Source organism: Triturus cristatus, chromosome 4_1 (genome assembly GCF_964204655.1).
Source record: "Triturus cristatus chromosome 4_1, aTriCri1.1, whole genome shotgun sequence".
NCBI classification, from domain to species: domain Eukaryota; kingdom Metazoa; phylum Chordata; class Amphibia; order Caudata; family Salamandridae; genus Triturus; species Triturus cristatus.
In genome coordinates, this window is record NC_140585.1 from 1,142,409,119 (window position 1) to 1,142,436,017 (window position 26,899).

General features: G+C 43.3%; 1 protein-coding gene across 1 annotated transcript in view; it reads right to left on the reverse strand.

Moving 5' to 3' along the window:
• LOC146856202 (hepatic lectin-like) overlaps window positions 1-26,899 on the reverse strand; it is a 106,662-nt gene that overhangs the window by 48,091 nt on the left and 31,672 nt on the right. Inside the window, exons 3-6 of the mRNA XM_085654249.1 lie at window positions 25,402-25,470; window positions 21,413-21,487; window positions 18,298-18,360; window positions 12,993-13,052 (exon numbers count right to left, since the gene is read on the reverse strand). Of these exons, the coding sequence (XP_085510375.1) occupies window positions 12,993-13,052; window positions 18,298-18,360; window positions 21,413-21,487; window positions 25,402-25,470 (267 nt within the window). The remainder of the gene's footprint in view (window positions 1-12,992; window positions 13,053-18,297; window positions 18,361-21,412; window positions 21,488-25,401; window positions 25,471-26,899) is intronic.

A 26,899-nucleotide genomic window follows, 5' to 3' on the forward strand; every position in this document is an offset into this window, starting at 1 on the left:
AACATATTGTCACCCAAAGGATCTTTAAGATTAAAAGTTTCTGAACCTGACGTCTCATCCTTTTTCGCACTCTTTTTGATTACTTCATCCTCAGTATTAAAATCAGAACTACAACTTAGTTCTACCTCTGCACTCTCAGAGGAATCCTCACATACCACATATTTATGTCTGCGCATCCTCTTACTCGATGCATCACTTGGGCCTCTTACTTGCCCATCTTTAATGCCCGAGGCATCTTCAACTTGCCTGTCTGAACAGCAAACATGTTCTACCATAGTAGATTTCTTCTTCTTCCCCAGTTGAACACTGGAAGAAACAGGTTTCCTTTTGCGTGATGCCTTTCTATTGCTACCATTCACATTTTCATTTTCAGGAGCGGACCAAAACCTTTCCTCCTCCTGTCTACTAGACTTAGAAACAGCCAGTAGTTCTAACTTCCTTTCCATTCTCAGAGATACCTCTTTTGTAATTTTCTCAATTGCTTTGTTCAATATCTCCTCCAGAGAACCCTCTCCTTTTCATAATAACCACTTAATTCTACACCACATTCTAAAAATACACTCTAAAAAATCGTACTTTAAATAATTAGTTATTTACCAATTTATTATTTTCCTTTACAAAACCTAACTTCTCTAATTAATGAAATAAAATTCCTTTTCCCAAGCTTCAAAACACATAAAATCCAGTCTCGAAACCTATTCTTAAAGCAATACCAATCTCAAACACCACCTTAAACGCTTTCCTCTCCTCACGAAACTCACTAGAACATCCGATTCTGGCATAAAACATCATTGCTAAGCAACCGAACGTGTACGGCAACACCAATCTTTCAACAATCATGAAACTGACCTCGAACGTACACGCGTAATCACGCGTTCACTCACGTTCGAATCAGAGATGACTGCGCTGCTGTCAAGAATTTCTGTCATACGAGGGGAGGAAAACGGTAACCGGCGAAAACGGACTACATCTCCCAGGATGCTTAGCGGTTGAGAGGTTATGTAAACAGGAGAGCTGTTACATAACTCAAGGGAAACACGCCCTTATGTAAACAGGAGAGCTGTTACATAACTCAAGGAAAACACTCCCTATAAAGGGAGGAACCGGGAGGTACAACGCTGTCGGATATTGTGTTCACACCGACGTACCTGCTTCGTGAAGAGCAGTGTTCCGGAGTGGTGCTCCAGTAAGGCAAGAACGGAGGTAGGTCGAGTCGTTACTCCCTGGGCCGTGTCTTGCCCCATCGTCACCTGTGAAGGACCCGGAAGCTCTACCGGTCAACCATTGAGCTTCGCTTTTTGACTCGGCTGAGTCCAAGCGCAGTGGCGCTTTTGCTGGTTGGAGTCGTAACTCCCAGCCCGACCAGAGACACAGGGACTGCCAGCTGTAACGCACACCAGGAGGTGTTTGCCGCGTTACAGACTCGGAAGTCCACAGGATCGATCGAGCGGCTGCTCTCGGTTCAGTCTTCTTGCTTGTGATTGGGGTATCGGTGACGCATCACCAGGAGGTGACTCCGCGTCCCGGTGCAGTCTGAGGAAGAGGTTGAGCGGCTGCTCCCTTCAGGTAGAGACCCCGGCTGGGTGTTTCCCTGACTCCTCGATTCTCCCCAACACTCTTCGTGCCCCTCACAGCCTACCGATTGGCATTGTCGGCCATTTCATTTCTGCCCTCTGTTGGCATACGCCGGGACCGGCGTATATGCAGAGGACGGTTAGGACCATCCGTGCTGTGGGCTGGTAACGTACTTAGCCTGGAGGATTCCAGTGACTATAACTTTTGTTTATTCTTTGTATTATATTTGCCTTCATTAAAACAACTAACCCTTCACTAGTGGTTGCGTCCTCATTGTCGTGTCTGTTAAACGATCCTGAGACGTTCAGGGCGTTACAAAATATCCGACCTTAATAACACTAACTGTCTCCCGGTCGATAACAGACGTGGCAACACTTGATGATGTGCTGGCTGCTTTAGCGGCCATGCAAGTTGAAGTGGCTGCCTCTAGGCAAGAAACAGCCGATGTAAAAGCCAGACTGGATGCTATCCAATTGGACCCGCTCACGCCCAGCACCTCCCTCACGAATCAGACCCCTGCGGTAGTAGTGGAAATGCCGGTAGCCATCCCCTTGGCGACACCAGAGAGGTACAGTGGGGATCCTAACACAGTGCAGGTATTCCTCACACAAGTGGCGCTACATTTATCGTGCAAACCAAAGGCGTTCCCCACGAGTCAGGCTCGTGTGGCTTTCCTTATATCCTATTTGGCGGGAAACGCGGCACAATGGGCCGTACCTCTGGTGAGCAGGGACGACCCCCTCTTATGTGATTGGGGTGCTTTTCGCGAGGAATTCCTGAAGGTATTCGACAGAAGGGCTGACTCGTACACGGCGGACCGTGAAATGCTTGAGTTGAGACAGGGATCCAACGACCTGGTGCAGTATCTCAACGCGTTCCGAAGGCTGGTTGCGGAAACCAAGTGGCCTGTTGCTAAACAGACGGCGCTCTTCCATCAAGGGCTGTGCGATGAGCTCAAGGACGCCGTGGCTCATATTGACCCTCAACCCAAGACATGTGAGGGCCTTATCAACCTGGTATTACGGCTGGAACATAGGCTAAGTGAAAGAAAGGGGGATCATGGGAGAAAAGGAAAATCCCTTCCATCCTATGTGACGGCGGGAAGTCCTGAAACTTCCACCGCATCCAAGGGAGAACCCATGGACATCGGCGCAATACGAGCGAGCCTCACAGCCACGGAGAAAGCTTCACGCCGTAAACAAGGATTGTGCCTATATTGTGGCAAAAAAGGCCACTACGTACGTGAATGCCCTGCCAAACCGAAGACGTCACGTTATCGGGCCAACCGGTCGGTAACAGCCGTGGTGGACATACCGGCGGAAAACTAGAGGACTCCAAGACCAGAGAAGGGGCATCTCGGAGTCACTCATCCATCCCTTCACTTTCCAACTCGGTCACTAAGGGACAACGACACCTGTTTATCACGGTGCACGTGGGAGTGCATGACCAGTGGATACCCGTTGTGGCCATGGTGGATTCAGGGGCCACTGGCATGTTTATGGACCACAACGAGGCATGCAGGCTAGGGCTAGTGCTTCTTCCCAAAGCTGTACCCGAAGACGTCTATGCTGTAGACGGAAGGCGATTGGTGACGGGGCCCATCGGGCAGCACACGGGGGTCCTTCCGATAAGATATGGGTGGAACCATTTGGAACAAATCGATTTTAACATCATCCGAGCGCCCCAATATGGCGTCATATTGGGATTGCCGTGGCTACAGAAACACAACCCCTTTGTGGATTGGCCAACACATCGCATCGAAATGACGTCACCGTATTGCATCCTGCATTGTGGAATAAGAACGGAATCCCTTGACGCAGATGAGAGCGGGAGTCAGACGGTGGCTACAGCGGCAGAAAAAGATGTGGCTCTCCCCCAGGCTTATCACAGTTTTGAGGATGTATTTGATGAGGTGAAGGCGGAAGTGCTACCACCACATAGACAGTTTGACTGCCAGATCGACCTGGTGCCAGGGGCCAGCGTTCCCAGTGGCAGGCTGTATGCCCTGACGGAGCCTGAAAACGTGCATCTCCGGGGGTACCTGGATAAACTCCTCAAGCTAGGATTCATCCGCCCGTCCAAGTCTCCGGCCGCCTCGCCACTCTTCTTCATCCCGAAGGCTAATGGGGAGCTGAGAGCCTGTGTGGACTTTAGGGCATTGAATGCGATAACCATAAAAAATCGGTACCCCTTGCCTCTCATCAGTGTACTTCTGGAACAGGTCAAGAAATCTCGTATCTACACCAAGTTGGATTTGAAAGGGGCATACCATCTGGTGCGCATGAGGGACGGAGACGAGTGGAAGACCGCCTTTAAGACCAGGTTCGGCCTTTTTGAGTACCTCGTCATGCCGTTCGGTCTGTGCAACGCCCCGGCAGCCTTTCAGTACTTTTTGAATGAGGTATTCAGAGAGGAGTTGGATATCTACGTGGTCGTATATATCGACGACATCCTCATCTATTCGTCCAGTGTGGAGGAGCACGTACACCACGTCAAAGCTGTGCTCCAAAAGCTGAGGGAAAACATGCTGTTTTGTAAACTCAGCAAGTGTGACTTCCACGTCACATCCGTGGAATTCCTCGGAGTGATGCTGAGTCCAGAGGGACAGGAGATGGCAGAACGAAAGATCAAGGCGGTGAAAGAATGGCCGGTGCCCCAAAGCGTGAAGGACGTCCAAAGTTTCATTGGCTTCGCCAACTTTTACAGGCGGTTCATAGATGGATTTTCAGGAGTGGTGGCCCCAATCACACAGCTACTGAGGAAGTCCAAGGAGTTTGTCTGGTCCCCTGAAGCGAACAAAGCCTTTGAGGCCCTGAAAAGCGCCTTTGGTAAGGCGCCGGTGTTGGCTCACCCCGATCCGGATCTCCCCTACGTGGTGGAAGCGGACGCATCGGATGTGGCGCTGGGGGCTATCTTGTCCCAACGCAACCACGACACAGGGGTGCTTCATCCCGTTGCGTACATGTCCCGCAAACTCAACGACGCCGAACGCAACTACCATATTGCGGAGAAGGAGCTTCTCGCAATCAAGGACGCCTTCACCGAATGGAGGCATTGGTTGATGGGGGCAAGACATGTGGTATCGGTGTACACGGACCATCGGAACCTACAGTTCATGACGGCCACTAGACACCTTTCTCCCAGGCAGCTGCGGTGGATGATCTTCTTTGCGGGGTTCAACTTCCGCATCACATATCGGCCGGGGACGGAAAACCGAAAGGCGGACGCCCTGTCCCGTCAATCTGCAGTTAAGGAACCATTGCCTGCGACCGAGCGTTCCATCATTTCCCCGAGGATGGTATTGGGGGTTATCCAACCGGATACTTTCCTGAGGGGAATAAAGAGAGGGATCAGGTCATTCGCATGGCGGAGGTGGCTCCTCAGTCACAGAGAATGGCAGCTGAAGGACGGGATACCCCTGAAGGGCAGGTGCCTATTGATACCCACGCCTAGGCTAAGGAAACAAGCATTCATCTGGTGCCATGACTCTCCATGCGCAGGTCATTTGGGCTTTGAAAAAACGGTGGCTAGCATGGGACGGCATTTCTGGTGGCCAACCATGAGAGTGGATGTCAGGAGGTGGGGACAGGAGTGTCCTACGTGTGCTACCATGAAGGCCGACCATGGCCGAACCCAAGGGCTCTTACATCCACTTCCAACCCCGGATAGACCATGGGATAGCATATCACTGGACTTCATGGTGGGCCTACCGGTAGACCAGGGGATGACGGCAATACTGGTGGTGGTGGATTACTTGACGAAAATGGGGCACTTCATCCCCTGCAAGAGAGTCCCTACGGCCGGGGAATTGGCGTCACTACTCCTAAAGAATGTGGTACGACTGCATGGATTACCTGGGGTGATCGTGTCGGACCGGGGGTCGCAGTTTACTGCGCAATTCTGGAAGACTTGGTGCACTGCGCTGCATGTTAAGACCGCCCTGTCCACCAGCTACCACCCTCAAACGGACGGCCAAACCGAGCGCCTGAACCAAACGCTCAAACAGTATCTGCGATGTTTTGTGGACCAGGGCAGGGAAGAATGGGTCGACTTGCTATGGGTTGCAGAGATAGCCTATAACAACGCCACTCACAGCTCCACACAGTCATCTCCGTTCTATAGCAACTATGGCCAACATCCCAGGTTCTTGCCATTTCTACATCCGTTCAGAGAGGACAGGATTCCCGCCACAGCGGACAGGGTGGCACACATAAAAGACACATTGATGCGCTCAAGGGCTGTCCTAATAGAGGCCAAGAGAAGATACAAGGCTGCGGCAGATAGGAAGAGAAGGCCCGGGCCACTGTACCGCACTGGAGACTACGTCTGGATATCCACAAGAAACATGAGGTTTCGAAAGAACAGTGTGTTCCATCCCAAGTATATGGGCCCCTATCGAATTACCAAGTGTATGGGTCCCGTGAACGTGAAGGTGTGCTTGCCCCAGTCATTGCGGATACACCCTGTCTTTCATGTATCATTGCTCAAACCAGCACCCTCCAAGCCGTCTGGGACACCTCGGCCGGTATGCGTGGAGTCGGAGGTGGAGTATGAAGTGTCGGGCATACGGGCGTCCAAATGGCGCAGGGGGAAGCTGTGGTACCTGGTTGCGTGGAAAGGCTATGGCCCGGAGGAGCATTCATGGGAACCGGCTGAAGGGGTTCATGCTCCGCGCTTGGTCTCCTTGTTCCATCGGCGTTTTCCTGCCAGCGCTGGACCCGTGGGGAGCCGCTGAGAGGGAGGATGTACTGTCAAGAATTCCTGTCATACGAGGGGAGGAAAACGGTAACCGGCGAAAACGGACTACATCTCCCAGGATGCTTAGCGGTTGAGAGGTTATGTAAACAGGAGAGCTGTTACATAACTCAAGGGAAACACGCCCTTATGTAAACAGGAGAGCTGTTACATAACTCAAGGAAAACACTCCCTATAAAGGGAGGAACCGGGAGGTACAACGCTGTCGGATATTGTGTTCACACCGACGTACCTGCTTCGTGAAGAGCAGTGTTCCGGAGTGGTGCTCCAGTAAGGCAAGAACGGAGGTAGGTCGAGTCGTTACTCCCTGGGCCGTGTCTTGCCCCATCGTCACCTGTGAAGGACCCGGAAGCTCTACCGGTCAACCATTGAGCTTCGCTTTTTGACTCGGCTGAGTCCAAGCGCAGTGGCGCTTTTGCTGGTTGGAGTCGTAACTCCCAGCCCGACCAGAGACACAGGGACTGCCAGCTGTAACGTACACCAGGAGGTGTTTGCCGCGTTACAGACTCGGAAGTCCACAGGATCGATCGAGCGGCTGCTCTCGGTTCAGTCTTCTTGCTTGTGATTGGGGTATCGGTGACGCATCACCAGGAGGTGACTCCGCGTCCCGGTGCAGTCTGAGGAAGAGGTTGAGCGGCTGCTCCCTTCAGGTAGAGACCCCGGCTGGGTGTTTCCCTGACTCCTCGATTCTCCCCAACACTCTTCGTGCCCCTCACAGCCTACCGATTGGCATTGTCGGCCATTTCATTTCTGCCCTCTGTTGGCATACGCCGGGACCGGCGTATATGCAGAGGACGGTTAGGACCATCCGTGCTGTGGGCTGGTAACGTACTTAGCCTGGAGGATTCCAGTGACTATAACTTTTGTTTATTCTTTGTATTATATTTGCCTTCATTAAAACAACTAACCCTTCACTAGTGGTTGCGTCCTCATTGTCGTGTCTGTTAAACGATCCTGAGACGTTCAGGGCGTTACAGCTGCGTCATGAGAAGGGCTTGAGAGGAAAAACAAAGAGCTTGAGACGGTAAAGCTCGTGATTAATTATAAATTCAAACCGCTCGCGAAGGGATAGTGCGCGTTAACGGTTTCTCTCAAAAGAAACATTTCTCTTATTTTTTATCAAAATAAACCCTCGTTTACTTAAGAAAACTTGCCCGCGTATATCAAAGTCAAGAAACCACATAAAAACACGAACATTTAGTAAACGTTTTGTGTAATTCACATACTTTACCTGTGCTCCAAAATTGTTATTTTTATTTAAAAGTACTTTTTTCCAAGAGATAATAATTATGACATCATATTCCTCAAAAAATATTACATTTTAAATTATACATATTTTCGAAATGTTAATTTTTAATTCTTAAACCTAAAAGTTTTTTTTAACATGTCTACAAATCTAATATAAATAATCTAATTAAATTATAAATTATAAAAATAATATTATCAACTTGTCACAGTCCTCTAATCTTAAATTTATTATTTCCAATGAAATCAATCAGAAGTAATATTTATCTCTTTGAGCAGCAGCAATAAAAGAAGGAAGAGGAGATGATGATGAGGAGTTTTATTGTTATTGGAATGTTTTTAGAGGTTCTGTATTCTCTATTCTAAGAACCTTTTTTCTTGCTGCTGAGTCGTGGCAATAAAGGATTTATTGCATAATGTTGGCCTCCGTGTCGTGCCATAAAATCCCTCTGGGACTGACTGCTTGCCGATAATATAGGACAACAAATAGGTAGGACTTTGCAAGTTTCAAAATTATCTATTAGCATAACATTGATGTCATTGCAAATTACATCTATTGATTTTGCCCTTGTGATGCCAATGGAGGGAGCTCACCCGCCTCATTTCCCAGTACTCACTGCAGGGCGAATTGGCTAGTAACAGGTGCATTTCTGGCAACAGTGAGAGGTGCACAGGTCATTAACGAATTTGTGCATTCTGCGCCTACACACCCTTAACTGATCAACCACAACCAAAGGGCTTGCCTCCAAACTTTATAGTCTGTGGTGCTCACATACAGCCCTGCCAATGTACCTCAAGCCTGACCTGCAATCCTCTGAGCCTTACCGGTGGGTACAACCAACTCCAGTTATGTAGTTTTACAGATGAAAGTTTTCAAGAGTGTTGGTGCAGTTCAAGAGGATCAAGGCTACTGATCCTCAAACGAATTTGTCAAATAAAATATCTAGGTTTGGAACATGTAGGTGCAGCTGGCTGCAAACCGTTCTCCTGCTATTACAATAGGACAGCTGTCACAAGAAACTCTACCAGTATGATTCAGCCCTCACCTGCAGCACCTTCCCTTGGCTAAATCCAAAGCCAGGACCACTGCAATCACCATCATCCCGCTTTTACAAAATGAGTGCTCTTAACACCAGGTGTGCCAGTTCACGTCAGTCCTGAAGTGCAGCCCCATTAGCCTGTTGTTCCAGAATCAGGAGCCTTAAATAGCAGCTCCGCAATATTCTTCAATCTCTTTAGCGCAACCTTTCTCAAAAAGAAGACTCAGCACACCATTTCCTCAATTACTGTCTAACGACACACCAAACCTGGACTCACCCTCCTAACACCATTCTCCTCTATTCTCATGCCTCTTCTCTTCCAACCCCACTCTCCTTCATGGCCCTCACTTGCCCATCTTGTCTTCCATTATGAATCTCCTTTCCCCACAACCTTTGGACCAGGGTGGAACTCCCCTATAGGGCAGTGTCTGAACGGCTGGTCTGACTTGTTATTGTGTAGGCTGGTTTTTTGGCTGTTTGTGAGCCTGTTTCATGGTCTGGTGGGCATGTATTTACTGTTGATTTCCCTTATATTACCACAGACATTGTCTGCACTCTTCATGCAGTCTCCCATACCTTGCAAGACACTTATATAGCAAGTCTTTACAAATTAAAACCTGCCCTGATTTTCAAATGTGGCCCAACCTTTTAGCTATCTAACTCACTAATGGAGGCCACTTTTATTTTGTTGCCCAGGCCTATTTTCTGTCACACTTGGCCCTACTTGGACGAATGAATGCTGAGTTGTGCATGTATGGTTTCCACTCTGCAGCACATGACCAACCCACCAAGCTACCCTCTCAGGTCCTCTTGGCCTACCTCATATGTTCTCTGGAGGTCCACACCTCTTCAATCACTTCAAATTGGGTTTGCTAATATCCACTATTAGCAAACCCAATTTGAAGTGATTGTGGGATTTCTTTGTGCGTGCCTCCTGCTAGAAGACAGAGTTATGATGAGCATGCACTGCAGAGCAAGTGAAGGACCCTGTATGCAGAAAGTAGCTTTTGGTATAGGGCATGTAACAGGGGAACAGCCATTACAACGCGGTTTTTACCACGCAGTGCAGTTACATCGGATGCGTTACAACGCATGCGATGTTACAACGCTATGCCATTACAACGCAAGTCTTTACATCGACTTGCGCTAGATGGCGTGCTAACATTACAAATAGTGTAGTTTACTATCCCAACACCTTCCCTACTGTTAAGTGGACTGGAGTTGGAATAGTAAATTACACTTTTTTAATGTTAGTACGCCATCTAGCGCAAGTCGATGTAAAGACTTGCGTTGTAATGGCATAGCGTTGTAACATTGCATGTGTTGTAACGCATGCGATGTAACTGCACGCGTTGTAAAAACCCGCGTTGTAATGTCATACATCCCATGTAACAACATCGCATTCCTATACAATGCAAGTTGTTACAACGACTTGCTGTAGGGGGGCGCTGGAGTTTGGAATAGTATAATTTACTATTCCAACTCCAGTCTGTGCAACATTAGGGAAGGTGCTGGATTTAAAATCCAACACCTTCTGCCCCTTACAGGATCGAACAAGTCGTTGTAATGGCTTGCGTTTTAATGGTATGCGATGTAACAACACAATCGTTGTAATGACTGCGTTGTAATAGCATGCGTTGTAACCCATGTGTTGTAAACAATGTTTCCCTAGCTGTTGCAACCGACTGAGCTGCATCGTGTAAACTGGACAGGGCGAGTTGCTTACCTGTATCCTGATTTTGCTCCTCAAGACAAGAAGATAGTGGTGCAGGAGGACACAGTAGGTCTGGACCCAAAAGGGTGAGACTTATAGTATGAAGGAGTGGAGTTGAGAAACTTAAGGGTATGAGACAAGAGAGCCACTCCCTTTCGCTCCTGCATGGATGCCGCCGGTGTAGGTGAAACGGGAAGACAAGAGTGAGACTGGAGAAGCCAGAGACAGACATAGTCAGAATTAGCAACAATCATTAGAGGAGCATGTACGACTCAGAATTGCGTTTTAAGTCACATTTTATTGAAAACGCTGCCATGTTGCTCGGCGATGGATGCAGTCAAGAAACTCTGCTTTTTGTTATGCTGTCCCTGTGCGTACCGTCTGTCATCACCACCAATGTGTCAACATGCAGAGCAGCAGAGGGCTCAGCAGAAATTGATCTTGTGCAGTGTCATCTGATTCTCATGTAAAGAGCTCTAATGCCCTTGGACCAAGTTCGCGCCATAATAAAACAAAAATACGAAAATAAAATTTTAAAAAGGCATGGCACAAATCATGCAGTTTGTAGATTTGTATTTTTTGTCGATAGCTCAGTGGGTGACTGTGAGATCTTTTTGTTACTTGCAGTTCATAAGTTGCAATTCTAATATGGCACAGTGAGCAAAGAACCAGCTCAAAGAGCTGCATGCAAACTGCAAGGTGTAGGTTTTGAACCTTTTTGCTTTTTTCTCAATCTTTCAATACTCTGAGGTTGCTAAAATGGCTCCTGTGGATAGCAATTCATTCTTATTAGTGCCTACAATCCCAATAACTGTTACATTTTAAATCCTGAGGATGTCTTTCTCCAGACCCAGGACTCTTAACAAACAAATCCTACCGACATGGATTATATGTGACTCCTACACTTTGCAGCCTTAATTGTCTTATTTTACCTTGCCTAAATGTTGTACACATAGATTTGCACACGTGTATGATTCATTGTCTCTGTATAAAATTTGTGTACCTGATGTAAAAAGCTCTGACACCCTACATTTGGATGAGAAGCACTATAAAAGAAACTGAACGTGAGAGAGAGGCTATGGCGAGATGAGGGGCACATTTGCAGGGTAGTAGTGAGGGTATCCATAGTGCAGGATGAGGCATTACAAAAGAAGGTTGCATCATGTTCATGCTATTGACTTCATAAGCGACCAAAGTTGTGTGGAACCCACTGGGAATCAGCTACTTACAGATTTCTTCAATGGATGCATTAGTCCAATGAGGTATGCTACTGGCATAGTCTGAAATAAATTAGAACCAGGGACATCATGGTTTGTCCATGGAAACAGATCCATTGCAAATTTTCAGTATAATCAATGAATCCCATTTATATTCATTGCAAGTAAATGTATCATTTCTGAAGAACCTGGAAAGTAGCATGAATACGGCTTAGTGGAATAATCTATAAGGTTAGCACATTGTATGCGGTTAGCTAACCATCTATTATGATGTAGTTGATATCCTAGGACTTTCTAAAATCCAGTTTCTCTGATATAGCTTCAAAAACACAGACTATACATGCTGACATGTATAGATAGCAGAGTGTACCAAGTTCAGGAAAAAGTCTCAGCTTCTTCTGTCTCAGCAGTTTGATTTCAGCCTGGCACTCCTGTCCTGTGACGCAACCCACCTCCTCGTGCCATGAATAGGCCCACCATTCCATTTCTGTCAGCACTCTTCGGGTGTTAATAGAATGTCTCCGTTTTCCCCTCTACCATGCCCAGGCAAGTTTTGTAAAAAAGAAAACTTCAGATAGTGACCTGTTTTTTTGGTATTAACCTGTGTAAGTTTCTTACTGCTTCCATAGTAATTTCGAGGAAGCATCAGGGGGTAGATTCCAATAGACACATGTTTTGTCAATGGAAATTAGAAATATATTTAGCAGTTCTCTCTCTTGGCCACTGTCTACCTCTTCCTTGTATATGCCAAAAAAGTTCAGAACGGGCAGGTACCTCTAATTCTAAATCGTTGTTTTCCGAGCCAGGGTTTCTGAATTTCAATTTCAGTTTCCCCACTTGACTAAGTGATATTAACACGTGATTAACCAGGACGTCAATGGACAGATATACACATAAATAGGGGGATAGATAGATGGATAGATAGATAGATAGATAGATAGATAGATAGATAGATAGATAGATAGATAGATAGATAGATAGATAGATAGATAGACAGATAGATAGATAGATAGATAGATAGATAGATAGATAGATAGATAGATAGATAGATAGATAGATAGATAGATAGATAGATAGATCAAACAATTGGAAAGTGCCTAGTTGATTTACACAATTGAAGGCAAATCCTAACTTAAAACTGCATGAATTTAAACACAGGATATTATAAACAGAATCCTGGAGAATTCTTTATGTAACTTACCATCAGATTTATATGGGTCTTATATTGGTGGAACGTCTTAAAATATAAAGTAACATACTATTGCATACATACTTTGAAATCATATAACATCACAAACCTTCAAATAAAAACTGCCCATCAAGGACCAACAATGTTACATCACATTAAATCTCACAGCATAACATTACCTTACTTGACATCAAAACCTATAGGAGGGAAAGCTCTTAATTAAACACTGTAAATGCAAAGATTAATTTTGAACTTACCAGGCAAATCTTTCTTCATACTGTTCTCCAAATCAGTCAATTTTGATAACAGGTTGCCAACTAAAAGTAAAAAAAAAAAGCAAGCATTTGATTGCCGGACATTTTTACCTGCAATGTAATCACTACAGAATGCAGGCTCCTTCCCATATGAATTAAAACATTTAAACTTTAAATTAAATGCTTGCATTACACCTAAAAGTGATAGATGTGCGTTTTAAAAAGATTCTTTAGATCTTATATATTATCTTGTTTTCATACTCCTTGAGAAATATTAACAGATAACTTGAAAATTGTTGGACAGATGGAACTATATTCCGCACATATCATTGAGTGCTCTAAGTACATTAAAACTGATTTCTTGCATTCACGAAACACAAATTCAGTGTTAGTATATAAAGGCAACTGTGATGTTCCAGACACTGAACAAAGCAGGTAAAATATAAAGTGTCCTTTATAACTGTCCTGGACATATAGTGGAAGCATATCCCGGCACTGACTCGTGGTTTATATTCAATGGTCAGTCTATTCCTCATCAACCGCTAAATGCTAATTAGTAAGTCTGGTGTATTTAAGAGTACCTGGCCATTTGTAATTCAATTTCCAATCCCAGTTGTACTGCTAATAATAGTTAGACATTATATTTTATTTTAAAAGGAATCCTCATGGTCTGCATAGTTACTTTTGAAGGGACGACGAGTTACATTTTGTTGTCAAGCAGGATGCTAATATATGGTGACTTCTCATGGGTGGTCATGAGAAACACAGTGCATCATACAGAAAGTCAACACAGCCAGAAAGCATTGTTCATTGCTGTTGGGCATCATAGAGAGGATATACAAATTACTACTTTCAATATAATAGCTCTAACAAACTGAAAATATATAAATGATAAAACAAAAATAATATGCTTTGTGAATTTCCCATCGAATCACAATTGGAAAATTGAAAAGAAAAGAGATGACACTGTAAAAATCTACTCCTATCTTGCGGTAGAATTACAGAACAAGTTTAACCAAACAAAACACATCATTCATCTAACAAAAGTGCCAACATTACAGGTGCTATTGAGCACTCCTCAAAGAAATATGGGAATAAAGCCATTGGACCAGCTATTACAGTGATTATTACAAAGCTAATTCCGCAAATAACTTATGGTACATTGGTCATGCATAACACCAAACTAATTGAGAAACTACAAACTGTGGTTAAGCTGAATACGAATTATATTGTACCTAAGATCATTGACTCAGAACCCTATACTGTAGTTTGAATTTCAAATTCTGTTATTACTTGCAGTGAACAATATGAATTGTATGAAATTCAACTGCGATTGTTTGAACTCTGATGAAAACAGGCTTAAACAATTGGTTTAAATGGAGAGAGACTATGGTTTACCATCCGTACCTATTTTCACTAAGATGAGCAGGAAAGAATGAAAGTAATTAATCAAAAATTCCATAAAAATAAATACCTTTAAGTATGACCTTGCTCAATCAATAAAATATAAAAATACCAACTATTTAAACTTTCATATACTATGAACAGACTACCATATTTGGATAACAATGTAACATCACAAACTAAAAAATCATTTCTTATTGTTTGTCTTCTTTAGATACCAAGATGAGGTTTCATAAATAATGTAATTGAAAAACAAGTGCTATGACATGTATTTGCTTCCTATAAAGAAACTATGGAACATATCTTGTGCATATGCCCTAAACTACTTGATGCTAATAAAATAAAGTTTTAGACTCCACAGCATCAGAACAATAGCTGAAGGAACAATGTTGTGCTTCAAGGGCAGAACTGAAAAATTATAGGTTGTACCATGAAGTTCTTGGCCATAACTGAGGCCATGCTGTAGTCTTTTACTTGATTTGACATTATTCCCATTGATGACTGTATTACTTTCCTGTTCCATATTTTATTTACCTAAATGTACAAGAAATATTCAATCTCATATCTACAACATGAAGGATTTAAAAGAACATTTTAAAGTACAGACAATTAAAACCAACAAATAATGGAAAGAACAATGTGATTGTCTATCTAATGTGATAGATTTCAAACTTTTTACCATTTAATTATGATAAACCAACATTGAAAATTGCTTTTTTAAATGTTAAAATAATTTAACAATATTATTAGTAACCTACTTTTTTATCTTTTTTTATTGTAAATGGTTTTAAAAAACTTTAAAAGACTGTCATACTAATACTAATGTCAAAATACAGTTTCTATGTGTAAACGCAAAACCAGGTGTTCTCCATGACTCTCTTTTTGATTGATTGATTTATCAGTTTATTGTTCAGTTAATTAAAACTAATAATTAAGTGGAGAAATTGCATTAAAAGCCACATAAAAATCTTCCATCTTTTGATTTATGCACCTAATGCATTTGCTACAAGATCTATGTGCCATAGTTTAAAGTGCTGGTGTATACAGATGTAAACATAACCAGTTCACAATTGAATGGAGATATTACATTAAAACCCACATAAATTCATCTATCTTTTGATTGGTGCACCATATACAGTTGCTACAAAATAAGTATGCCAAGGTTAAAGTACCGGTGCATGGAGATGTAAATATAACCAGTTCAATTTTGCCAAATCAGTATGCCAAGTCAACCATACCAGTGTAAAGTACAGATGCATCCAGATATAAACATAACCAGTGCAGTTTAGTTAATACGTATAGACTTTAAAGATTACTAATAAATCTCTTTTCCATTATGACAAAGAACTTTGTAATACAACAGTTTAGTTGGGTAGCAATAGTGTTGAAGCACAGCTTCACTGCCTGTCTACAAGTCCAGATGCCACTCTGTTTAAAAGTTAGGTGGAGTAAAGTGCGCCTAATGTCCATTAGGCTTGGACAAATGCAGATAACATGCACAAGATCTTCTCTTCCCAATCCGCAGAGACTGCAGATATTCTCTCCTGTAGTCCTTTTCCAGGGGGGTAAGTGTGGTATAGTGCGGGAGGTTTAGTAGAATGCCAAAGCGCGGTCTTAAGAATTTTCTTTTGTCTTCATTTTGAAGCCTGTGCTTAAATAGGTTTGTGGTTTAAGAACTTTGTAGTCGTTGGGCATTGACCAGCAATGTGCCCCTTTTGACAGGGTTTCTTTTTCTTCTGTTAAGATATTATTTTTGTTGCATTTGTTACTTCCTTCTTACACTGCTGATGAGTTGTAGAGGTAACCCCCCAGTTTTGATAATGAATCAAACAGGTGCTCTCTAGCGGGTGAATTTTCATGATGTGTCAGTTCAATCCAAATATGCAAGTTTAATGATCCTGGCTTGGCTCCTCTGATCTTGTGCCAACTTTTTATGTATGCCCCACTTCTTTCCTCTGCTTCTGTAGACCAAATTCTAGGCATATTTGGGCAGGGGACACATAATTCGAGAGGTGAAAGATCAGCCTATAAATGTTGGTGTTTATTTTGTCCAGCGCGATTGCATCCCTCCCTTGCATCACTTTGCTGCCGTATGTTAGCATTGGTTGTAGCTTCGCCCGGATGACCTGTAATAGATGATCTAGGGTTAGGTCTGGTAGAGCTTTTTTTAGAGGCCGCATTGTTAGGGAAGTTGTAATGCCTTTCCGGTGCAGGGCATCCAGATGAGGTTTGTACGAGCTTCTGCTATCCAATAGAACTCCTAAATATTTATATTTAGTGGCCCAGTCTAAGAGGTGGCCATCCAGATAGCAGTTCAGCTTTTTCTTCCTGAAGTAATACACTGCCACGACTTTTGTTTTGTTTAAGTTGATGCTTAGTTCATTGGCTTGTGAGAAGTTGTTGGTAGTGTTCATGAGGTGCTGTAGACCAATTTGCGTTCTACTTATTAGCATCATGTCGTCCGCATATAAAAGGTTGGAAAGGAGCATTTTTCCTAATTTCGGGGCATGTGAAATGCTTTTATACAGCTCCACCGGGAGGGCTGCCATAAATCGGTTAAAGAGCAAGGGTGCTAAGACACACCCTTGTTTTAGCCCTTTGGAAGTGTTTATTTGCCTAGAGAGGTATGTATCGGCTCCAAGCTTGATTTTGACCCAAATGTCTGTGTGTAATAAGATCAAGTGGTTTAGGAGGGCCGTCGGTATCCCCCATTCTTCCAGTTTCTGCCATAATCTAGCTCGGTCTACATGATCGAAAGCTGCGCTATAATCTATAAAACATAGGAATAGCGGTTGCTTTACCTCTTTGGCTGCATCAATCAGCAGTGCCAGATCCATGATTTTAGTGGTGGTTCCTAATCGTCTACAGAACCCAGCCTGGTTTATGGGGTTGTTAGTTCTTCTAGGATCACTCCTGATTAGTACTTTGCCTTTCTGGCAAAGAGAGTCGTATGCTTTGCTTGAAGCCTTCTTTCCAAATGAAGGGCCAGATTTACCACTTACTCACACAGCACAGTGCAGCAGCCACAAATGCTACGCTGCATGAGAGCTTTTCTTCAATGAAGCCGATAGTTGCTCCGTTGACAGAAATCTGGTGGTCATTTGATCCTAAACAGGGTCGGCTGACCGTCATTTTGACAAGCAAGGTACTATGTTGTGTTTGTGACAGAGTACACTGTCCTCCAAACTATAAATCACCACCTATCTATTTTCCATTATAATATGCACACCCTGCTGCTGTTTAATGAGCTAATTCATGTTAGATCCAAGGGAAAATCATAAGCGCTGACTGGTATGTTAGTCGTGAATATGTCTATTTTTCTAGTGGGTACATCAAGACACAAAATGTAATGTTTTTGCAACTTAAGTTTCATTGAAGTCTTAAATGATATAAGAAGAAAGTTCAACACTACGGCATAGTCTACACCACGGCATAGTCTACACCACATAGTAAATTGAAAAGAGCAACACAAATATGGCGAAAGCATGATTGTACACAATTTTACTGTGTTTATGACTTAGGAAAGAAGCAAATACACATTTCTCTGGTTTCAAATCTGAAAGATTGTATTACATTTAGGGAAAATCAATTTGTTCAAATTCGGTTAAATCAAATGTTTCTTCAACACAGATTAGCCATTGAATGTTTTGATTACACAAGTGAAATGAAGTTTAAGCTAAAGAAGAGTTGTATTTCGACTATATTTGCCCAATTTCAGTCCTTCTTTTGTGCACTCCCAAAAAGTATGTATGTAACCTGGAGGGAGGAAAAATTGTTTGCTTTATTCTCTGGTATGCACGAAACATCAGCAACAAAAATTGAACATTTTTTTTTTGTGCTTGTGCAAGGTTTACAAAATATGGCTGTGTCCAATGTCTATAAAGCAGAGAGAGATGAAACTCACCATGATTCTGCAGATTGGAAATTTGGTCACGCATGGCTCGCTGGCTATCAGCTGAACTTTGAACTGTCACACAAACAGAAATGAGATAATTAGGGTAGGTTTCTAATAATTAATTTGTAAAGTTTCCAAGTATCTCGTTAAAGAGTGCCATTCATGTGTATGCTGCCTAGTGTCGTCAATCCCTATGAAGGCTCAAAAAGTCCTTCTTTAAAAATGTTCTTTACCACCCTGCAATACCAGCAGGCTTCACAATGTATAAAACTATCCTTTTCATCTAGTGCTTGCTATGATCTAAATCTCCTCTATGAGCTTTGGTAACAGTGAACTTAAAGGGGCAGATTGAGGGAGGTGGAGACTGAAGATCTACACAGATCTGCCCATTACCACTATACTGCATGTGCAATTGTTTAAGGTTCCTTACACAATCAATGCATCCCAAGTGCCGCATGTTGTACGTTCAAGTGTTTCATGCTCCTTGCACTGTCCATGGGTCCCAAGATCCTCCTTCTGCATGGCCTCTTCCATTATCCATGCATCCACAGCTACTCATAGGGCATGTTTAAGTGTTTCAGGCTCTTTACACTGTCCTTGGGTCCCATGATCCTCATACTGCATGTCCAGGTGCTCTGGGCCTCACATCTTTCCATGTTTCTGATGAGCCTCATACTGTCCATGTTTTCCAAGTTCTTCACTCTGCCTCCCCAAGTTGTATCTCAGCATTTTCACACTGCATGTCCATTTTTCCCAAACTCCTGATTCTGACTATTTATGCCAGGTTCCTCACATGGTCTGAGTATTGGCCCCGGACTCCTCAGTGTGTGTGTCCCATGCCTGAAGCTTCTGACAGTGTCTGTTAATGCACCCTCACTTAACAACACTGCCTAGAAACTTCACCCTTCTCATCCTCTCTCTTGATCTGCATCAAGCGTCCTATTCTGTTGGTCTCCAGAGCTCCTGACACCATCTCTTCTGGTACCTAAAGCCCCTTACACTCCCTTCATCTGGATGGCAGGGGGCTGTTCGAGAGCTATTGCGAGGCAGGAGCATTGGCAGCCATCTTCCTTCACCCAACAGAGAGCAGTGCTGCTCTCCTGCACTCAGAAGAGAGCAAAAAAAGCCAACCGACTCTCATACTAGCGCCTTGACACCTTTGGGTTTTTGTTTACGCTTTATATGTCCAAATAACATAACACACTCTGAAAGGACCCTCACACTATCAAGAAAAACAGGGGATATTTAATACACTGCAAGTAAGAAAATGGTAACTTGTCTGAATCCCTCACATCTGTACATGCTTCTCCATCGCTGTTTCTAGAAGGATGCTTCAAATCAATATCAGAAGCAATAATGGTATTCACATTTTTAATATTTCCTATTTTTTCTAATAGATACATTGATGTACATAATGTAAAAGAAATGACATGTAAATGTATTTGAAATCAGACATCATAAAGGATATAAGTAGAATAATAATTACTATGACATAAACAGCATCCCGACGGAGGTGAAAATAAATCAGCGAAACAAATATGGAGCAAACAGTATTTTACACTAATTGCAAAGGTGAAGGAAGATGGCTGCCAATACTCCTGACTTGCAATAGCTCTTGACCAGCCCCCTATCATCCAGATGAAGGGAGTGTAAGGGGCTTAAGCTACATGAACAGATGGTGCCAGGAGCTCTGGATACCGACGGAATAAGAAGTTTTGTGCAGATCAAGAGACAGGATGAGAAGGGACATTAAAGGAACAGCGATGAAACGACTAGCTAGAAGTATGTTCGGTGGGTATAGATTTAAGGTATTTGAGACAACGGACCTTTTGTCACCTGTAGCCTGCCTACTCAACCAATCAGAAGAGGGTTAACAAGGTCAGCCTTTTCTCTTAACCAAAAGCGATTAGTGCTGGTGAACCTATATCCCCATTCGAATGAAAGTAGTGGAGGCCAGCCTACTCTTGCACAGAGAGTAATGGAGACAACCCTACTGTCTCAATGAGAAGAGATCCTTCAAAGTCAATCTACTCTCTCTATAAAAAAACAAATTGTAAGCCAGCTAATGAACCCTCCCAGACTGAGCTTTAAATCTGTCCAGAGAGGTGTATTCGGAGCCTCCCTAATCCAGGCAACAGATGTGGAATTCCACTCTCCACCACACACGTGAAAGTGGTGGAAGCTGTCCTGCCCCCCAACTTGTTTGTGAAAGTTTTGGAAGTCTTAGTCCTAGTCTTACTCTGAGGTAAAAAGTGGAAACCTTCCTACTTTCCTCACCTAGTTGAGAGAGTTGAAATCCTCCTCACTCTCCACCATCTAGAGAAGCATCATAGACTCCCTCACCTAACTGAGTTGATTTCCTCCTACTCTCCATGGAGGTTCTCTTATTGGCCTTATCTAGGTACACAGTGAAAGGCTTCCTACTCTTTCCACCTTTATGAGTATCAAAAGCTTTCCCACCCCCCATCAGTAGGTGAGAGTTGTGGAAATCCTCCTCCTTTCTTCTGTTTCCCAAACCCATCTTCTATATCAGGGCTCTCCAAAGTCAGTCTTGGAGGGCCAGACGTGTGCCATATCTTTAAGATAACTACATTTATCTAAATGGGGATATGCAAAAAATGGATCTGGCCCTCCGGGACCGACTTTGGAGAATAGTGTTCTATAACAATGAAGCTCCACTGCTGAGGTCTGAGTGCGGTGGTCTGTGCTGAGGTCTGATTGTGGTGGTCTGTGCTGAGGTCTGAGCGCGGTGGTCTGTGCTGAGGTCTGAGTACGGTGGGCTTGGCCTTCCATGGCTAGAGATTCTCATTGCTGTTGGAAGCCTTTGGGGGATGGCTGCAGTGGTATACACCGCTTGCCTTTGTTTAGGTCAAACAACAGAAAAGTATTCATTTATCTCACACTGTTATTACCTAGTGCGGTCAGGCCATACACCACTAAAGAGCCCAGATACGACAAGTGGCAAAGAATAACCTTCAACTAACCGCCAGCAGGAGATGAAGCACTTCTACGAGCTTGGACTTTAAAGGCAACGCCATGAGCAATTTCATCCACACACACAACCCCAGTTATGACTTATCGACTCCTATTTGACCCATCTTTCCTTAAAATGCCAATGCCTCACCTTCAGATTTGAGCTTGGTTAAATCCGCAGTGTAGTCTGATTTTAAAGCTTCTGCTTTGTTAGAAACAGCTTGAACTAAAGGAAGAAGCAAACAGGAGACTGAGGGGCACATTTGTGCTATTATTATAAAACAGTTTCATTTAATACGTTTTGATGCTTGCTTTACCAAGGACTTTAATGAGCATCTATCAGCGATCACCTGCATGCACATACATATACAATGAATTCTCTCCATGCCACATTACCCTGCATGCCCACATGTAAAAGTGTAGGGCCCTCCAACCCCCCAAGTTATCTTTGTCCTTAGCATGAGGAAGCAGCTGAAGTTACACTGTTTGCAAACATGTACAATGTGTCACTTTACAGATGGAACAAATAAAACAGAGGCGTTTAAAATGCTATAAAATGGGATTGTTAATTTGTCACATCTCAAATTTCAGACTTGAAATTACTCAAGTGCACGTTGTGGGAATCTCAGACACATGACGATAATTGTTCTGAATTGGTCCTGAAGGGGAAAGTATGGGATCATCGGGGATCTTTACTTTCAGAGAAGGAAGGCCACTGATTGGCCCTCAAGCGGCTTGAAGGCCACTTCAAAGCATTGTCCAGAAAGCAAGGTTAAAGGTGAAAAGTGCCAATAGTGCTGAGAGCCACTTCATGTTCATCATACCTTTCAATTCTGGGAATAATGTCAATATGTCGAAGGGAGGAGAGTTGTTTTTGGCCATTCAATACATTTTCAGCGGTTGGTTTTGATACATACGTGCTGTGGATAAGAGTCTGATAATGCTGAACCCTGCACATGCCAGGATCTCTCAACAAAGTGTTGGCACTTCACGTGTATTTAATCATAGTTTGTTCGAGAAAGATGAGCAGAGGCATCTGGATGACTGAAAGCATCCTCTTTATAATACTATCAGAATCATTATTATTATTTATTAAGGTTTGCCTAGAGGATTGATTTCACTTTCCATCCTCGTCAGAGTACTCCCTATAAGGGTGATTGTAAGTATGTAATGTAATGCCTTGATTTTGGTACTTTTACTTTTTTGTTGATAGTATGTTATCACTCATGTAGGTGGCATAAAAAAGTAGCATTTCAGGTAGGATGTGAAAATATAAAGTACAAAGATAACAATCGCACCACAAAAACAAAGACCATACAAAACTATTTACCTGCTAAAAGTTTAAAATGGACTTTTTAGCTGGTCAAAAATCAAATAGATAGATATTATTGTATGGTTTTTATTCTTACAATCGACACTTTGGAGTCTTTATCCCTGTAGACTCTTTATAAGTCTATACTTTCAAACAATCAGAATTTCCTGAGTTCCAGAAGGTGGAGCCTTGTACACAGAGAGATCTCCCACTGTACCATCAGCAATTTGAAAATGCCTAATCACACAGGAAGGCCCAACCTTACATATCTGGGCACCTTGTGGGTTGGAAGGACTTCAAGTACCGTCAGTTCTTAGTGCGATAGGCACTGTGTGTGTTTTTAAAGGAGAAATAGGTTCTTTCCTTGGTTGTTAGCCATTGCAGTAGATCAGCCTTGCCTGGTACCTCGTTATGACCTATTTTATAAACTTGGCAGATTAAAACCTGTGCACTTTTTATTGGGCCACTGAAACCCCATTAGGGTTGGGGCAACGAGATGCAAACTAAGAGAAATGGGCTCTGTCAGTGAGGCCAGTGAGCTAGATTTGGGAGTGAGACGGCTTAAGGAGGGATCAAAGAATCTAATATGGCACTGGTGCATGCATATACACCATTTCTGTGCTACGACTGGCAAATTTATTTTAAACAGTACGGTAAACAAGAGACAGCAAAATCTACTCTTTTAGGTAATGATAGAGTTTTATGATATGTTGAGTCATATAGTTTCGGTTATGTTGTATTTTTATGTTATATGTTTTATGGTAGAGATTATGTTCTAGAATGTATTATATTATGCCTGGTCACTATTTTATGTTTTGGTAAGATTTACATTTTATTTTATAATGTTGGGATAAGAATATCCCCTTCATGGTATACAGGTGTGGTCCCCTGTCCTGAGTGTCAAACTACAAGTGATGCTGGGATTATGACTTTTATTTCTGGCCCTGGCAATATGCCAATCTAGTGTGGGCACAGAGGCCTTGTTTTGTTACTGACTATGTGAGGTCCAGGACCTGTCATATAGCTTGAGCAGGTGCACCCAACATGCCCTCCAAGTTAACAGTAGACTACTGTCCTGTCCTGGGTGCTCCACCTAAAGCCATAGTGGCAGCGTACTTTGTTTAGTCATTTGTAGTATGATCAGACATTTCTGTGTCAATTACAGCATGTTCTTCTGACCCCTCTAATGTAAAGTTCCCCTGTTATGTGAAACCCAGAACTGAGACCAATAATACCATTGTGGTGCCTCTAGTTGTAGCCTGGCAGAAGATGGAGGATGAAGATTGTTTATCCAGACAATGGAAATGTATTGTTTGCATTCCTACAGGTGGAGGTGGCGATCCAGACACAGAAATTAGGAGGATTGAGACAGGGCTGCCTTTAGAAATTCCATGAAGGTTTTGTTAACAAGAGGCCACTGATTAGTTCTTCCTGAGGGCGGTCATATGGTAGATGGATGGGGTTAGGGGTGACTGCAGTTTCTGCTGCTCAGGGTGATGAAGTTTCTAGGCAGGGCCTGCCCTTCTCTTTATCTCTGGTTACTACTTCAGAAAAGCTTATGACAACCATGCTCAGTGCGCCCATTGTGTGAACTCTTGCTTGGAGCCAGTCCTATTGCTACCTGCTGAGAGAGACATCCCTGTGCACAAAGGCTGTATTTTGGAGGCCGCCAGAGATCGAAATTAGAAAGGTACCATCTCAAACCAGTTCTGAAACATGAGACAGTGGATCCACATCCCTTGTTTGAGAAGTGTGCATAAAAGAGGGATAAAACCTGCCCACTTGGTTCCAGTTGCAGGTTCTTTTTGAGCAAAAAGTATCTGCTGTTTAACCAGAGCTGGTGTCTGTCTCACAGACAGTCTTTCAGAGGTGAGAGGATATCACATGAAGCCAACACTTTCGCTGAAAGAGCTGAGGATGTGACTGAAAAGCCTGTAAGCCTGTCTGCTCAAGGAGGGAAAAAGTGTGCCTGGCCATGCAGGAGGAGACATTTTCCAAAAAGTGAGGCTTAGAGTGTTCCCGGTGTGAGGATCACTTAGAGTAAGTAAGTGGGTGATGCCGGGAGATTGATCGGGCTGGACTTTACATTGTTGTGTCTGTTGAGTTCTAAACTCTGCTCCTCCCCTTACACACTTTCTCCCTGAGAAGCCTGTGACTGCTCAGCCTCCCAAACCAAAGAATCAAGTGTGGAATAGGTTGAATTTGTCCCAGTGTGCATAGTCACTGTAGTACAGACCCTAGCAAAACAGTGACAGATGACTTCCACCACCAGTGCTGGGGCCTATAATCACCTGTCTTCCCTGTGGCTTCCTGAACAGGGTATGACATATATGTTTTATTTTATTTATAACATGATCCCTTTTATTTTTGCTATGCTATGTAGTGGAGCTTTTAGAGCAACAAAACCTGTTGGTATGTCATTTGACATCTCAGCACTTTTAGGCAATATGTATAAAAAATTAACAAACATCAAGATATTTGGTATCTAATCTGTACTCTATGTGTAGCCCAGATGCCACTGAATAAAATATCTGTGTGTAGGGTCGTCTTAGGCTTTCATATTTCCAATGTCCATGAAAGAAGTATCACTGGCTGGGTAATAGGAGAGCTATTAATGAAGTTGCAAGAGATAATTTAGTTTGTGTTGTGCACTCCCTAAATGGATAAAAAACATCTGCTATTTGAATCTTGTACTTTATCCCACGTAAGACCACATGGTTGTCGTGAAAATCTAGCATGGATTGTGTCTTCCTGGACTTACGCCCACCTACCTTGAGTTAGACCATCACCATGGGGCGCAGTAAAATATAGTTGTTGTCAAAACTTACCACTGCTTTTCATGGCAGCGATGACCACTGCAGTATCATTGCTTTTCACCTGCTGGAGTGGTTTTGGGGCTGCATTGACCAAGAATAAAAATAACAGTACAATCATGATAACAGAAGTGAAAAGTATCAAAAATATTTAACATAGCACCCAACCTGGCAGCTATCAATTTGTTTGTGAAGTGATTTGTTATTTAATTTATCATGTTTTTATACTTCACTAAAACCCACTTTGCATGTTCTGTGCTTTTAGAAACACATAAATAATGATTATTTATATGTCACAGGCTCATACACGGCACAGTAAAATACAGGAAGTACAAAATTACAATGGAGGAGATAGAGGCCAATGTGATTTGCAAATAGTGAAAATAACTCGTCGCCCAAACTGGTTTTCAGTGGCCACCAAGAAGGCCGAGATCTGCAGCAAGCACATTATAGGTGAGAACGGCTCAGGATGAATTTGCAGCTCGTGGAAGCCCTAATGACCTCTATGATCCCTGGCGTGACCTTGAGCCCCCTTCGCACTGACCCCTGCTAATCCTACTGTGCTTTCAGACCATGTTTTCTTCTTTGGTTTACACTCACAGATTTTACCCTGGACCCTCTATTGTAGTCGGAGTCTGTTTAGTGGTGATGAGTGGGGAAAGGGGATAACACGGGGTCATCATCAGGAGATGGAGGGTGCACAGTGCAATTACCGCTAGTATTGTGGTGAATCACTTTCTATTAATCAGCAAGGGGCATATCAACAACAACCGGCGATAATTATCGCTGAGCGCACTGAGCGCTTGGATAATTATCGCCGGCTAGCGCCGATTTTTATCGCTGAGATAGCGTGCTATTAGCAACGCTTATCTCATCAGCGATAAAAATCCTAGCGCTAACTGGCTAACGTGAGATTATCGCTGGAAACCCAGCGATAATCTCACGTTAGCTAGTTGATAGGGACTCACAAACTTAGCCATGATATCCACCTTCCATAGGATATCATGGCTAAGTCAGTCCTGAAGCAGGCGTAAAGAAAGTAGCGATAACAGGGGTTATCGCTACTTTTCCTGACGCTATGCTTCATAGCGTTAGGCTTGCTGATAGGAGAAATGTCGCTTAGCGACATTGCTCCTGTCATGCCAGGTCAGGAACGCCCACTTTGCATCTCATTAGAGATGCAAAGCTGGGCGTTAGGAATCCTGACGCTAAAGCAAGGTTTCACGCGTTAGCGTGACCTTGCTGATTAGGCGATAAAATTATCGCTGCTATTCGGCCGAAAACGGCCGCAAAAGCGGCGATTATTTTTTATCGCCTGTTTGTTGATATGCCCCTAAGTACGCACACTGTCACAAAAGTGTAAGACTGACTTCAATCAGTAACCTCTGTTTATAAACGAAGATGTACACTTTTGTTTTAAAATAATATATATCCTATTGCTCGCTGTGTTTTTAACGTTTGACAGATTTCCCCTTCAAAATCTCATTCTATTTACATTACCTGTACTGATTTG